The sequence below is a fragment of the Lagopus leucura genome, unplaced genomic scaffold (genome assembly GCF_019238085.1).
Source record: "Lagopus leucura isolate 7727_CA_CO unplaced genomic scaffold, USGS_WTPT01 Super-Scaffold_100001, whole genome shotgun sequence".
Lineage (NCBI taxonomy): Eukaryota > Metazoa > Chordata > Aves > Galliformes > Phasianidae > Lagopus > Lagopus leucura.
In genome coordinates this window covers 64,925,964-64,942,920 of record NW_024962262.1, presented here as the reverse complement: position 1 = coordinate 64,942,920, position 16,957 = coordinate 64,925,964, and the positions used below count along the sequence as shown (strand labels likewise).

At 34.4% G+C, this 16,957-nt stretch overlaps 1 protein-coding gene across 12 annotated transcripts in view; it reads left to right on the top strand.

Annotated features, from left to right (window-relative positions):
* The window catches only part of DMD (dystrophin), a 986,794-nt gene that overhangs the window by 356,798 nt on the left and 613,039 nt on the right, over positions 1-16,957 (top strand). For all 12 annotated transcript variants that reach the window (XM_042866635.1, XM_042866641.1, XM_042866633.1 and 9 more), the window contains 4 exons: positions 3,350-3,460; positions 6,490-6,663; positions 8,538-8,693; positions 14,068-14,238. In XM_042866635.1, the coding sequence (XP_042722569.1) occupies positions 3,350-3,460; positions 6,490-6,663; positions 8,538-8,693; positions 14,068-14,238 (612 nt within the window). The remainder of the gene's footprint in view (positions 1-3,349; positions 3,461-6,489; positions 6,664-8,537; positions 8,694-14,067; positions 14,239-16,957) is intronic.

The window sequence follows — 16,957 nt, the reverse complement described above, 5'->3', positions numbered from 1 at the left end:
AGTCACTACTACCCGTCATTTTCTCCTTACTGATTCACTATGAGGGCAACTAAAGATGCTGTATTCAGATAAACCAATCTACAACAACCATGCAAATAAATCAGTTCATATTCCTCAGGCTGTAATGATTTGAAAAAGAAAAAGGAAAAAAAATTAAAAGCTGGAGTGAGGTTAGGCCTAAAAGAATATAACAGATTTGATTGTATGCTTGATCTGATCTCATTATCCCTACTGTGGTCTCTTTCATTTCTCTAAGAAATGAGAAAATACAAGGAAGGAAATCATCGTAGGAATTTGCTAGTTGTTGATGCAAGTACTCTGTAGCTGAGAAGCGAAAATAAATCTGAACTGAAAATATTAAATTTATATGACAAAGTATTTTCAATATAATTATTTGTAGCTTTGTTATTAACTTCTGGTGAGGAGAGAGAATCTACACATTGTGCTGCTCTTTAGTCTGAGAGATAACTTTTTTTTTATAATATACATATATATATATATATGTATAATGTGACAAATAACTTGTCTGTTGTTGTCCCTGTAGACATAAGTAAAATGCAGCGTAGAAACTGTGTTTCTCAGGAAAACAGAACTACCAGACTTTGTCTTTCCAATAAACTACTTGAATAATTTCACTTCAATAGTCATGAATAGTACACACTGTTTTCTAAGTAACAATGGTTATTAATCTGTTATTAAAATGTCATCATGCTGTGGTCAAACAAGTTTATATGAAACTATAACGCCAGAGGTTTTTAACTCAGTGGTCCATTATTTGACGAAAGTAATGTCATACATAATTATCTTCAGACTTGAGTTATGAGATGAAGACAACACAGTTATTTACAAAGTAAAATGGTTAGTGTTAAACATATTGTCATCTATTCTGCTCTGTAAATGCTGAGAATTACTTTGTTCAGTCACATGTAGAAGATGAGGCTAAAAACAAATTAGGAACTAGTATTTAAACATTATTCAGTAAGTTCTTTTGAGAATTTACTAATATGCTGATCATGCCAGCACAGTCAGTATTGACTGGATTAGCACAATATTGAGTTAGTAGATTTCTGGCATTCAGTATAAAATACAGTGTTGTCAACCAGTGTGAAATTAAGACATTTTGGAGGATGATGTGCAGTATAATACACATTTCTTATGATTGTGTCATATTCATGAAATTACAGTCAACATATTTCTTCTTTCATAAGGTCAGACAAAACAGATAAGAGGTTTTCTTCAGTTCTGGGATGGAAAATGGTATCCCTCACACGGGAAAGTAATTTCCCTAATGTTTAATTGAATGTTTTCAAAATTTATTGTAATTTGTGATACTAGATAAATTGGAACTCTTTGCTATTTTCCTAGAGTTGTTTCTTCTACATTGATCATACTGTCAAGCCTTCTCTTGCAAATATTGTTACAGAGTTTGTTTGTATGCCTTGTTAGCATTTTTTCCAAATGTTTTTCTAGAAGCACAAGTTTGCAGATAGATTTTTTACATTCTCACAAATTTCAAGTGAGACAAACAACTTGTTAGTCAACAGTCAATAGTGACTAGAGGTAGGCAGGGTTTCCCAACTGTCTATAACACCAAGTGTCTGTTGTTTGTTTCTTTGTTTTCATCTGTAAGTACTTCTAATGACAATATGTATTTGGTCTTCTAAATATGACTGTGTATGTATGTATGTATGTATGTATATAGTGATAGATAGATACAAATTAATGATCTGCCTGAGAAGAATGCCAAACAGTGATGGAAAATGAATATCTTTACCTGTAGGACAGGATAATTTAATTACAGTTGCATTCATTAGTTACATATTTGCTGCAAAGATTTTGCAAAATGGACAGGAACAAAATGGACTGAGGAAAGCAGATATGGGAATGTTGGAAATGAAACTTAGTTGCTTTGTATGGACATTTAGAAGAAATCTGTTGAATAAATTTGCTTGTCAAAAATTCATGAAAATATAATAAATGACTGTGTCAAAATTGCATGAACAAAGGCATCACAGGCAGGTGTTACAGATTGTCTTGTATTCGGGACTGATTTAATCTTTCTGCTAAGGCAGAACAGCAGTGGCAAGTACAGAAAATCTTTTCATGGTATAATCTGTACTACTTATCTTTCAAGTTTTTCCACAATGTTTTTTTTCCTCTCTAATTCAATATTTTGAGGTCAGTGTTGGTAATGTTTCTTCTCTCTCCTGCACAGCAATTAAAACAAATAAACTCCTCTTCTTCATTTGCATAACTAATTATAATACTTTTGACTACAGTTTTCATATTTCACCAATTAATTGAGTATAAGATAAATGTATTTGAGTATATTTACATTTATAGTTAGATTTTTGTTTGTTTGTTTATACTGGAATACCACAGAAAGAAAAATGTTAAATCTAAAATCACTTTTTAGTGCCAGAGTAATGGCCTGAAACAGCTTTTCTTGTAGAGAAATACCTGGTCTTTATTTCATAAGGTAATTGTTCTCAGAAGTACTTTTCCAGCAATTCTGCTAATATCAGATTCTCATTTTTTAACTATTTCAACATAAAAATATGTAAATTTATCTGAAGTATGTTGTGTTGGTATGCAGTATGTGAATTCTTTTCTATCATACTGTACTAACTAACATTAATTGTTTTTGAGCTTGATTTATGGTAGCCAATAAGGCTGGTATTTTTTAATGACTTGGTTGTACACTGATTCTGCAGAAGAGAAAACAGAACTGTGTGTGTGAAAATGAATGGAATTACTGCATCAGTGAACTAGAGGTCCATATGCGTTTACCATATCTGCAGACACTGATCATAGATTCTAGTTCAGTAATGCATCATAAATTGCATACTGATTTAGATATGGCACAACTGTGTCAGGTAAAGATGTTACGTGGACAGCATATTTTGGTCAGATTTCTGTCGATTTACTGGATTATAATATGAAAATAATGAAAGATAAACAAAAAAAGTAAATCACTTTTCTATTTGTGTTTTTATTTTCTGTGATTAATTTTTGATTTTTATCCCAATGAATACCGTTGCTTTCCTTCAGAAGAAAGGAAAATCTATATTTTTGCCTGCAGCTTCATCAAAATTGTCTGAGTAATATTACATTGTCTTTGCCACATTAGAGAACTATATGCTTGTGTAGGAGATGGTGATCAAGAGAAACTAAACTGAATAATATACAGGGCAGCGAACAAGCAATTTACTGAAAAAATTCCTCTAGTTATCCAGTATATAGAATATTATTTTTTTTAATGTGCTTCCAAGTCAACTGTACCAAATAATTTTAACAAGATAAACATTTTCTTGAAATACTTCTGACTATATTCTTTGTTCTTCAATAGAAAATACAATCTGAATTAACAAGTCATGAGGTTAGTTTGGAAGAAATGAAGAAACGAAACCGAGGCAAAGAATCTGCAAAAAGAGTCCTTTCCCAAATTGATGTGGCACAGGTATGCATATTTTATTTCCAACATCTTTCCTTCAATCATGCAAACAGACAGCCTTAATAATATTGTTACTATACTGTGAGATATTATTATGGAGGTGTTTCTTATGTTTTAACTATTCCTTTCTAATCAGAAAATCGGAAGGACGGAAATATTTAATTCACAGAATCACAGAATCACAGAATTGTAGGGGTTGGAAGGGACCTCCAGAGATCATCGAGTCCAACCCCCCTGCCAAAGCAGGTTCCCTACAGCAGGTCGCACAGGTAGGCATCCAGGCAGGTCTTGAACATCTCCAGAGAAGGAGACTCCACCACCTCCCTGGGCAGCCTGTTCCAGTGCTCCGTCACCTCACTGTAAAGAAGTTCTTGTGCATGTTTGTGCAGAACTTCCTATGCTGTAGTTTCCGGCCGTTTCCCCTTGTCCTGTCTCCACTCACCACTGAAAAGAGTCCGGCCTCACCATTCTGCCCCCCACACCTTAGATATTTATAGACCTGGATCAGGTCCCCTCTCAGTCTTCTTTTCTCAAGGCTGAACAGACCCAGTTCACTCAGCCTTTCCTCATAGGAGAGATGCTCCAGACCCTTCACCATCTTCGTGGCCCTCCGCTGGACTCTTTCCAAGAGATCCCTGTCTTTTTTGTACTGGGGAGCCCAGAACTGGACACAGTACTCCAGATGAGGTCTTACCAGGGCAGAGTAGAGGGGGAGGATCACCTCCCTCGACCTGCTGGACACGCTCTTTTTAATGCACCCCAGTAAGCCATTGGCCTTTTTGGCCACAAGGGCACACTGCTGGCTCATGGCCAACCTGTCATCCACCAGGACACCCAGGTCCCTTTCCGCAGAGCTCCCCTCCAGCAGGTCATGCCACCTGATTGCCTATTTTTCCATTGCAGGCTATTCATCTAGTTGGTAACAGTTCTAGGACAGAGCTGCTTAAGTAACTTGTTCCAATATCACAGTATTAATTTCTAGTGATTGTATGTACAGATAGTATCCATTTGTGGTTTTGCAATGATGTTTTGCATTCCTCTTGTTTTACTGGCCCTTGGTTGTCTCTTTTCCAGACTGAGTAGTATGTTTACATCACAATGAGAGCTTGAGACATACAGTTTTGATTGCTCTGTCATTCTTCGTTATGCATTTTCTATTTTTACAGGTTGTTTTTTGAGATGAGTGGTTCAAAATTACACAGAGTGTTTGAACACGGTATAGCTTTGTGCGACAGCTGTTATACCATGACAAGAATTTTCTCTTTTGTTCTTTATGTTCCAAATCAGTCCAAATATCTACTTTGCTTTTTAGGTTTCTTTTAGTTGTTCATTTGATATTTCCTTAAAATTGTTGGACATAAGTATGTAATGAATCAATTATAGTGTGATTATGAGTAAGAGTGGTATAGATGATATAGATATTAATTATTATTAGTTACATAAAAAAGTATAGCTTGTAGTTGTATGGTTGATTTTTTTTTGTCATGTGCATTACTTAATTTAATTGGTATTAAATAATATATATATATTTTTAACAGATCTGCAGTGCTGTGCAATCCTTCAGTGACTTTTCTCTACCACTAATAACACATTTCTCTGTTTTCAACGTCATGTTTAATATATTGATCACCATAAATAGTAACAGATAGAGATAGGGCATTGCAGGCTTCCCACATGACTTCATCAAGCTGAAGTATCACAAGAAGATGAAAAACTAATTAACTATGAATTTAGTGTATGCAAACACTCTGTAAAAATGTGAGACCATTTATTCCTAATCTTTTTTTCCTATTCCAATCCATTTGTTCACTTCTTTATTCAGAGAAATACTTCTCTTCTTAGCCCATTGGATCTCAGTTTAATTATTAATGTTTAACAAGTAATGCAGTTGGAAAGAAGTGTTGGAAATCTGAGTTTTCTGTTGTACCCACGACACTGTAGTCTTTCACTAATATAAAAGTGCAATTCCTGACTCCTTCACAGAATTCTAACAAATAGGTGAAACATTATTTCCATTTTCCAAAATTATCCTAATTTTTACAAATGCTATGTTTCTATTTAAACCCTATTTCTGTTCCTTATTGCAGTTCTTTTCAAATTTGTATAGTACCGAAAAAAATGTTTTGGTATAATGTGTCCAAGATTTGAAGACAGAATATCAGAAGAGTGTTTGCAAATGCTGAATTCCTATTTAATTATCCTTTTCTCAATGACCATTCTATTTTTCAAACAGTAGAAAAACTTAACTTACTAGTAATTTGCTCTGTAATTCTAAAGATGAGCAGGTTCTGGTTCTTGTAGGTAATTAAGATGTCCTTTCCTTGTTTAATTTCTCATTATTTTCCTTTCCCCCGATGATCACATAAGCAAACAACATAACTTACTGATAAAGATATCCAACTGTGAAAATTTTGAAATTAAAAGCCATGCTTGCCATAGATTTTTTTGCCTTCAGATTAATTTCTTCTTATTCTAGGTTATGTTTCTTGGTTTTTTTTTGTTTTGTTTTGTTTTTTTTTTTTTAATTGAAATTTAACTTTGTACTTTAAATCTCATTTTTTTGTGCTAGGCCTACTTACTGTCCAGCAACTTTACTTGGGTTTATTTGAGGGTTTATTGAGGTTTATTTTGACTAAGAGTGATGCTAATAGCAAGAAGAAGCAACATGGTTGAGAGCTGATGAGCATCCATTCTGGATCTCTTTGTATTATGCTCAAGCCATTAAACCTACATTTTCTCTTCACCTTCAACATTATACATATTGTGAAATATGAAAACTTTCCCTTTCTTCAGTTCAGTATACAGGCTCTCTTGACACTGGCTGTACTGCACCCAGTATCCTGGATTATGCAAGATTTTTTTCTTCCCATGGAAATCAAGATTGTCTGCTGCTGGTATTTTCCCCAAAAGATTTCAGACATTTGAATGAAAAGCTGTGCTGATTGATCATGGGTTCTGAGCATCATGGAATGGATCCAATAATTGTCTTTAATGTTGATGTTATTTCACATCTGCTGCTTAACTCCTCTTTTCAGAAAAAGCTTCAGGATGTCTCCGTGAAGTTCCGCTTGTTTCAGAAACCAGCTAATTTTGAACAGCGTCTACAAGAATGCAAAAGAATTTTAGATGAAGTGAAGTTGCAAGTGCCCAAATTGGAGACGAAGAGTGTTGAGCAGGAAGTAGTACAGTCGCATTTGGACCACTGCATGGTAAATACATTAGATGTTCATTTCCTGTCTATTTTGTCCTCCAAACGTAAAGTATTTGCTGTGATCGTTTCAATATAACTTTGCAAGAGATATTAAGAATCTGAGAAAATTTAAGAGGAAAGTTTTGCAACAAAAGTCATAGGAACCATTTTAAGTAACGGGCAATTTTCAGGAAGGTTGGAGAGTGGACGTTAGAAGTGAGGGAAGACAGAGAGATTTGTCCTTCTTTTTCAAATAACTAAAATGGAAATGGAATTAGAAGAACATTTAAATCTGTGTTCACTTTGAAATTTTGCCAGGCTATCACTGCATGGTGAAATAGCTTTAGCAATCTTAAAGTGACATGGTGTTGTCTTCTTCTGCCATGGCAAAGAAACATGGGATACATTCATGAGTGAAAATCTTTGAAAATTTAAGTTTATATGGACTAAGCTAAAGATTACAGAATGTTGCCTGAAATTTAAGATGAAAAAAGAAGTATCAATCACTAAAATTGTAAAAAAAAATAAAATCAATAAGATTATCAAAACATTCTTTTTTCAGTGAACAATGACTATGAACTTTTACTATATCAATATACAATTTGGAGACATTTTCTAATCCCCCCATCCAGTGCTGCATATGAGTTTCTCTTCCTGGGTGGCCTGTATTTCCCACAGTGTGCTACAGTCATGAAAGTCCATAATATAACCAGGAGTGTTACAATGCATTGAATTTATTCTAGTTGGGAAATGGAAAACATACAGAATACCCTGGTTACTCACAGTACAGCTTTCATGAGTTGTCTTGCTATGACTTTTTATGGTACAAGAGTAAAAGACCTGAATATGTCCCAAAGAGTATGAAGAAAATCTGTATTAATCACATTAATACCCCTTTGTCATTGATAGGCAGTAGAGATAAAATTGAACATTGTGATGACAATAGTAAAATGGAGATTTTAACAGCAAATATCAGAGCAATCATATAATTTACAGTGTTGTTTGTTTTTGTTTTTCTCACACTTCAGCATGCCTGTAGACAGTTTTTCTCCTTTATCCTCTTTCAGATCTAAATGTAAGAATTGAAATTAAAAAATAAGGATGGAACAAGTTGATGTTGTTTCATTATTTACTAGGTTTTACTTAAATGCAATTGCCCTTTAATTCATATTTTTATAAGAACAACATGGTAATTAGAAGCCCTGTACTAATTAGTTTCACTAAGCAGTTAGCTTTTTTAGCCCTATAACTTTCATGCTCTAAGGATGTGTTTATAGAACATCTTTCTCTGCAACAAATCTATAATATTTATTTTAAAAAATCTAGTCGTATTATCCACGTTCAGGCCACAGCCACTGCCGCCCCACGGGCTCTTGCATCATGGATGCACACGGAGGTCTGCTCTGCATGGTGCCTGTGGGCTGCAAGGGGACAGCCTTCTTCTCCATGGGCCTCTCCTGGGCTGCAGGGTGTTTCTGCTCCACAACTGGAAAACCTTGTATTCCTTCTGTATTGACCTTCATGGGTACAGGGTAAAGACAGGTTGTTTTGAATCTTGTAATTTAATTTCTGGGAAAATTAAATATATACATATATATACATATATATAAGAAGTTTTCTCATGAACTTCTGTATGTACTTGATACATACGAACACACTCAGGGTGAATTTTCTCCACCCTTAGGTCACCTACTTGGTATCTACTGAGCACTCTCAGCTCCTCTAATTTTCAAATAGGAGTGAATGGTGGTCAGTCATGTGTAATGATGTTTTTATGCAGCAAACAATATGAAGAATTCTACTGCATCTATTACTTTGTAATATCTTCAGTAGTCTGTTCTTTTTTACTTATTTTAATAGGGGTGTTTCTCTTTCATAATTCTGTTTGATTAGAAATTATATAAAAGCCTGAGTGAGGTGAAGTCCGAAGTGGAAACAGTGATAAAAACTGGGAGGCAGATTGTTCAAAAGCAGCAGACAGAGAACCCAAAGGAACTGGATGAAAGGCTTACAGCTTTGAAGTTGCAATATAATGAATTGGGTGCGAAGGTAAGCTGTATGTTTTGTAATAAAAAATTATGCACTCTTTTAAACTGACAGCAGTGAAGAATAAGCTTGGTATGGTAAGTTAATGTTCTTTTTTACTGGTTACTTTCAATGTTTTCACATTTTCTTGATGGTGTAGAAAGAATGGAAGCAAAGGCAATTGTCAGAATGGCTATTCCGTTGTCCTATTAAAAAAAAATGACCTTCTGGAGAAATAGAAAATTGCTTTGTTAAAGTTTAAAATTATACTTCCTTAAACTTTTTACTTATTTTTTTTCTCCAATTTTTTTGCCATGTTTTGTTTTGTTTTGGCCAGAAGGGGGTCTTGTTTCCTTTCAATGCCTCAAACAAACACTAACTTCAAAACACTTCAAGTCAGGAAAATACTTAGGTTTTCTTTGTGATTTTTTTCACATTTTTTCCCCTAAAGAACTGCTTGATAAAAGAGAGAATTGTACTTTTCATTTTCTTTGCCTCTGGTTCTATAGATCATTATGTATTTTGTTTCTATTTATTGCTGTCCAAAAATCTATTGACCAAAAGTTCTTGCTATTGCAGCTTTCCCCAGGAGGCATTCGTGTAGGTCTTTGGTTTGCTTCATCTGCACTCTTGACTTTAACTACACATAACATTCAGTTCTTGTCATAACTGTTTCCTGGTTTGAATCTGTAAAACCCCGAGTTTCCTGGTTGCTGTGTCCTAGTATACAAACTATGCAGAATATTGTTTATTAATGAGTGTATGGAGTAGCTGTCCCACTGTTTTATGTCTCAGAAATGAGCAAGCTTTTTTTTTTTTTTTTTTTTTTTAAATTTTGTTGTTTGTCATCCTCTGTTGCATAAGTGCCCTCAGATTTCTTCATGTTGGATAACAGTGCCTTTGAGCTCTATAATCAGGAATGTATTAATAGTATTAATGTATTAACAGTTCAAATAGAACTCTTTAGGAAAGTCTTTTAAAAAATTGTCTGATATTTATACAGTGCTCAGTTTGACCACTTAATATTTGTTACTGCATAGTTAGGAGGACTACATGACTACTTTCCTAGTATTAGATCTCTAAATGTTATAGTCTTTTACCTTATGTTGCTAATAAATTATATTATTATATATTAATTTTATGTAACTAACCTTCTAGAACTTGTTGCTATTAATCTCCTGAGCATAGACTTTACTTGTGTAAAATTTTCATTTGTACGTCATCTGTTTCTATATCAATTCATATACTGTTAGAAGCTGCTATGCTTCCTAAAAGAACAGTATTTTCATTTAAACAAAGTTTCCCTAAGATTTAAATAGACAGTGTAAAAGGCAGACTGCTAACTAATATCAACAAGATTAGGTCCAAATAAATAAAGAAATTTGTGTCAATTCCTAAGGCTTTTTATTCTGATTCTGCTTATCTATGCAAGAGGTTGCCTGCTGATGAGGGACAATCCTCCATAAGAACTGTTGATCTATGAAGAGAAGTTGTGGCATTATCCAAAGGAAAAAGTAATACAAAACATTCAGCAGCTGTCCTGAGTTCCCTGCCACTCTTTAAAACAGAGATATTAAGAGACATCAGTCTTTTGAGTGTAAAGAAGACTGAAAAGTCTGCTTCATTAAGGTGTGGATAGTACCATTTGAGAGTAGATGATACATTTGTTTTCTCCATTATTTTAGAATGGACTGCAGCATTTTTTCCTTCATTATATTTAACATAACTGCAGCAGACAGGTGCCATTATTAGAGGGGACCTTTCAACTAATGAAGTGATAAAAATGTGCCATTAGGAAGCCATTAGAAATCTAAGAGAGCAACACCGCTAATTAATGTCTCTCAAAAAATACATAGTGCTTTGTTTACCACTGTTGTCCTAGATTTAATTTTCCACATTTACTTTCACATATAATGGTAGTTAATGCTTTTAGAGGGTCACAAAGGCTCAGAATTACAGAACTGAACTGATCACTGAGCCATATTCAATCCTAATTTGTTGTGCTGATTTTGGAGAACCACAGCTTTTCTTTTTATGGAAAACCTGATAGTGGTAATAACTGATAGTAGTCCCAGGATTGAAATCAGTAGTCTGAGGAGATAAACACCCTTCACGTTTAGACTGATGTGCATTGTCTCCTACTGCTTCAGGAGGGCCTCCATATTTAAACCAATCCTTAATAAGCACATTCTTAGGGATGTGAAATGGGTTTAATTTAAATGTACTGAAGTGTTGTGCTCTCAAGGCAGAAAAATTACAATTATTACTAATAGTTTCACACATCTCTCAGTAGAGTTTTTCTATATATTTTAGATACCATTACTGTAGAATGAACCTAGAAATCCACTTACAGGTGGGAAAAGGTTTCTTTTTATTTACTTTTCTTATTATCGTATGAACATATGAACATAAATTCCTATCAATTCCTCTGGTAGTATCAGACCTTAAACCTCTTTCACTTCTGTAAATGAGTTTTGTGTACTCAGAACATCGAGTTTTGCCCTTCATTTTTAGCTGAATATGCTCTGAAAGCGTGATGAATAATTTTGAAAATTTAGTAGTGGCCTCAGTGTGCATAGGTTTGAGATGAGATTACAGGAAACTAAAATGTCATTTGAATATCATGGAGCAGAGATTGCATTTATGATAAACATTCCATGTCTGTTCTTGCATTCCCTCATGCATATTCTGTATCACAGACATATGTATGCATATGTACACATGAACAGCTGTTACAGCTTAAGTAGTTTGTTAGTTGTGAAGCTGTTGCATAGAGTCTGTAGCATCCTTACTGCAAATCTCTTTATGCTAATTCAGCAGAGAAGAGACTCTCTGGAACAAAATGGCAGTAATCGTATTCTTGCTGCTCTACTAAAGGTGTTGCTGCTGTACAGACTATACTTGGAAGGTGAGGTGATTCCCCACAGTCCACTGCTGCACAAGAATTTGGCTATGCAACTTCAGCTATATTACTAAAAGGTTTTAAATACCTTTTGTTTTGCTTTAAGTATCTACTCCTCCCATTTTTATTTATTACAGCTAAAGAGTCTTGCAAGTAAACTATTTAACATAGCTGAAATAGTTTTAAAATATAGAGAAGGTTTATGGAGTCTCACTATAATGAATATAATGTTTGGTATCATTGTAGGAAACAGAAGGCCTTAAGAGGGCACTGTTTCCTATTTTTCTTCAGAAATACATCTTTATGTTTTAAGTACAAACAGAATCTGATGCAATTGTAACCTCCAGATATATACATCATAGATGGGAGTAGTGTAATATCACTGATATAATACCCAGCATTTAGAGATGTGTAGAGCAGCACAACTATTATTTTTGTGCTTGGGCAGATATCAGCAATTTCCTTTATAGTATACCAAGTGGTTATGGTTATTCTTACACAGGCAATCGCACATAGGGTAGTGCAGTTTGCATTGTATTTCTGCAAAGTACATGCAAATTGTGATTTAAAGTGACTATTAGTATTCCTCAGAAGAGGTGAAATGCATATGTAAACTCCAGGTTCCCCTTATGTGAATCTTTCTTTAGCTAAAAAGCTGAGTTTTATTGTCTTTCTTAGTGATTCCCCCTTGGCTTGACTGTAAATTCTGAGGTCTCATTTAATAAATTTGGTATACGAGAAAGTACTTAAAGTATATTCAGGGAAGAAAAGTTCTGAAGTTTCAGTGGTAAGCCTCTACAGAATAATATATGCAACCAGGGACACTTTGTTGCTTATTCCCTAAGCCAATCTGCTGTTTACTCTGGGAGAGCAAAAGTCATTCTATCGCCTTTAAAAACTTAAACTCTCCTTTGCTAGGACTAGGAACCAGTTTGGTCATTATGCCAGTGGTTCTATTCAAACAATTTCAAAGGCCCATCTTTTATTAGATGTTGGTTCCATTTTTGATTACCTGATGCTGCTGTAGACAATACTGCCAGCATCTGTACTCTTGAATAGGTCTTATACAAAGATGGGGAGAAAATATTATAGGATTTTTTGCCTCAAAGTCCTGGTTTCATAAACAACAGAAAGTCCTACTGTCAAAATATGAGAAAAAATAATCTCTGTTTATAAAATTAAGATAGGATCTTGAAATGGTAGTAAATAACTAAAATGTGGACATAGCTTAGAAGTTCCAGTTATTATATGGTCGTGCTTATTCAATATCAGTTTGCTTTCATTATTTATTTTACTGGGAGAAATACTGTAATTTAAAATAAACTGCAACTTAAATAAAAATTAGTGGCTACAATCTCTGTTGATAACTAATTGATATAATATACTTAGTCATCTTCTTTTAATATTTGTGATCCACTGCAGTTTCTGTCCACCTTCATTAATCAGCAGTTTTTAAATTTCTGCAGCGCATAATTAAATTTATATTTTCAAATTACCAATCTCTAAATGTCCACTTGTAGTGATGGTTTTCATGTGAGACCTCTTCACTTACTCTTCTGCCTGCCCTCCTAAGTATTCGGAAATTTACTTCTCTTCCTGAATGTGCTGAGGGGCTTGCAGAGAAGGTTGTATTCCCTCATCCTTCAGAATGCTTACCAAAATGTAATAGAGAACAGACACGACAAACATTCAGCTTTTCTTGCAGGTACCATGTAGTGTGCTTAAAAGAACAAATAAAACATGAATTGTCCATATTACTTCACATCAAAATGTTTGGCTTATGAAAATCCTAACTGAGAACCTTTGATGACAGAGTTGTTAATGTGGGAAATTGGATGATTGGAAGCTACTAGTGGAGTAATGACTTAAATAGGTCATGTTGGAAAGCAAGCTGTAAAGCATACAAGTGCTGCTGGTAAGTCTGTAGTAAAGACTCCCAAGTAAGAGACTGGCAGTCAAATTCATGGGATGTGCCCTAGAACTTGGACTAGTAATAGCTTTATGGGAAATGTGAACAAGAGCTGGTTCTCTAAGGAAACTAGAAATGACGAAACAAACTGGGAATAAGGAGGTTGAAATTGAAAGAGGGCTATGACAGAAGATGGAGGACAATTGAACAGAAGGTTGGGATAAAAGTCCACAAACTGCACTTCCTTTAAGAAATGTGTTAACATGGCTTACTCATAGTAAATACTTGTGTAACTCTCTAGAAATGTACATTCACCTTTCTTTTATTGGTTTATATGGAATCGAGAAGCATTATATTTAGTCAGTACCAAACAGAACTGCATGTGGATACTTGAGGTTGCTTTTTTTTTTTTAATATGTATCTTCATGCTAACAAACAAAAATAAACACTGTGAGAACTTATGAAAGAAGTATATATTACAAGTGTAATTTGCCTCATAAAATTTTCACTTATGATAAAGTAGCAGATAGATTATACTAAAAAAATCATCAAACCAGAGTTAAGAAACACGTGTTTTATTTCTACAGGTGACAGAAAAAAAGCAAGAGTTAGAGAAATGCTTGAAGTTGTCCCGGAAGCTACGAAAAGAAATTAATTCTCTGACAGAATGGCTTGCAGCAACAGATGTGGAATTGACAAAGAGGTCAGCTGTGCAAGGAATGCCTAGCAATTTGGATGCTGAAATTGCCTGGGGCAAGGTAACAATGTAACACGCACTGTACCTTTATACATCTCAGTTTATGCATATTAAAGAAGGTTTGATAAAAGGAATAGAAATTCTGGTTTTAATCAGCAGAACTTTATAACTGCTATGTTATTATTACAATCACTAATGCTTGAAAAAGTTTTAAGCATCTTAATCTCTCCACAGGTATATACTAGCACAATTCTACCCTGAAATGAGTTTGAAGTAGAATTTCATTTTTCAAAGAGTATTTTGGATTTTCCATCCAGTATCCATTGAAATAGAGATCACTTCTCTCTCATCTCATTCTACTTATGGCTAAAAGTTCCAGTAGATAAAAGAAGGATGTTAGAAATCTGTAGGTTTTGTATGTTCATATAGCAACCAAGGGGAGGAATATTTGGTTCTTTATCCTATTTGTGTTGTGACTCATTCCTTTTTTATCCCAAGGGCTTCATACTTTAATAATACCTTACTATGAACTCTTAGTTTAGATGAAAATGCAAATCCTAAAATGAAATTGTCCTCAAATTTAATACATGTGCCACAGAATAGATAATCTGACAGAATCACAAAGGCATGCAAGAGCTACATCGAGCTGCATATCTCTGTGGAATACTAAGATAGCTCAGTATCATTCAACACTAGCTAATTTGGTTTATATTCTGTATACATAAGGAAAATCCATTCTGACTCAGATCATAAGCAAACCAAACCATTATACAGACACACCAAAAGCTGTGCTTTTGAAGAAACCATGCTCATCATAATTCAGAGCTTCAAATTTTCAAAGAATTACATGCATCCAGAGATGTTTTGGAAAAGTACAGTTATATGATTCCAAAACAATACAACAAAAACCTGTAAAACTGTTTTTCTGTGTGTGAAAAATTAGCACTTTAGCTCTGCTTAATAGGAAAAATGCTTTAAACATCTTAGTGGTTTCAACATGCAATATAAATACGGTCATGAATAATGTGCAGGCAATTTTATGACTTCATAAAACACTGTAGTGGTTTCAGACACTGGAGTACAATTAGCTTTGTGTTTTCTATGGGTTTTTTGTATGTCTTTTCTGTTCTGTTTTTTACTGCCCATTTTCAGCTTCTGAGCTTGGTGTCATTAACATTGAAACACACCGATTATTTATGAAACAGGTACAAGAAAAAGAAAATCCTACAAGGGTTTGGTGAAGTATGGAATCATTTTTTGTTATCCTCAGTCTCTAAGACACTGCTTTTAAAAGTAGTGTCCAAAGATATGTTAAGATCACTTCTTACTAACTTACAGTTGCTTTTTGACTATTACTGCTTTGACTTTCAAAAACAAAAATCTTGTTCCATAAAAACTCCATAGCTGTTTGCTGTTTTCTACCTTTCACTTGCTGCCCTTCAAGTCTTACACAGTTCTTCTCATCACTTCTGCTTGTTACTGTGATCTTATCACACATAATGAAGTCACAGTTGTTGAAGAGATATTAGATAATCATACCAATTTAATGCCCCCTAACTGTGCTGCTAGATAGTCAGTGCATTTACACAGTGAATAGGAGAAAAATAATGTTTAATATTGCTGAACTATAAGGTATAGTTCTCTAAAAACAGAAATGTAAACTGTAAGTTTGTAGGTGCCTCTTCAGGAAAGCTAATTCAGATGGATGTAACTTCAAAGCAGCTTAAATGGAAAGACTTGTCTTTTAACTGTTAGATGTATTTCTTCAGAAATTGCATCACTTGAACATAAAGTTTGATGAATTGCACAGTTGCACAGTGGGAAGTCCTTGTTACATCTCACTGTTGATATGAAAAGTACATATTTTACTTTTTAATAACAAAAAAAGGTAACAAAATGTAATTGAAATGAGAAATTTTAACTTGAAAAATATATCGAGCAGATGAACTTACTAATCCTAAGAAATGCTAAAGTATTGTGAATTCTCATGAAGGAATTACTTCTGGTTGCAAAAAATAGAACTGGTAATGAGCAGATTTTGGCTTCAGCTCCAGAACCAATCTCTCTTTTGGGTCTGGCCTTATGTACTACCTCAGCTCTTCTGCTTCAGTCACTTGATCACTAAAATAAGGATAAACAACTCTTGTATGAAAGCAGCTCTTCTTGAAGTATGTATTTACTGCATATCTTTCATAAATCCTTTCTCAAGATTCTCTTTAGGGGAATATAAATCAATATTCCTATAAATATAAGCACATTATTAATTTTGAACAACCCAACAGCCTGGTGGCAAATCCAACCGTTCTAGATACATAATGAAATTATGTGATATATTTTTGCACAAATAATCTGCTCTCACTGTAGCAGGAAGCGTTGTGTGTTACATGAACTCTTTTAAAATCATTTTGAGGAGTTCACAAACAAGTATGCCACTGATACTTCTACGTGGATTTCAGTGTAGCATAGTACAAAATAGTACATCAATAATTCAGTCCCCAGTACCAGGCCATCACAGTATCTGATTAATGTCACAGCTTTGGGCTTTGGACTTCCTGTGTAAGTGGGCTACTGAAGACATTAACCAAATGTCTAACAAAATGTACTAGGAAATGAATTAGGCCCAGCAGATTGCCATTGTAAGGAAAGTATGCTGAAAACTAACGTGTGAAATGGAGAGAGATAGAGGAAAACTCTCTAGTGTGAATGAAATGAAAATTGGATGTGTGCTGCAGTCATTGCAACTAGGCAGATAACTCTTTTTCTTTACAGAAAAATCGGAG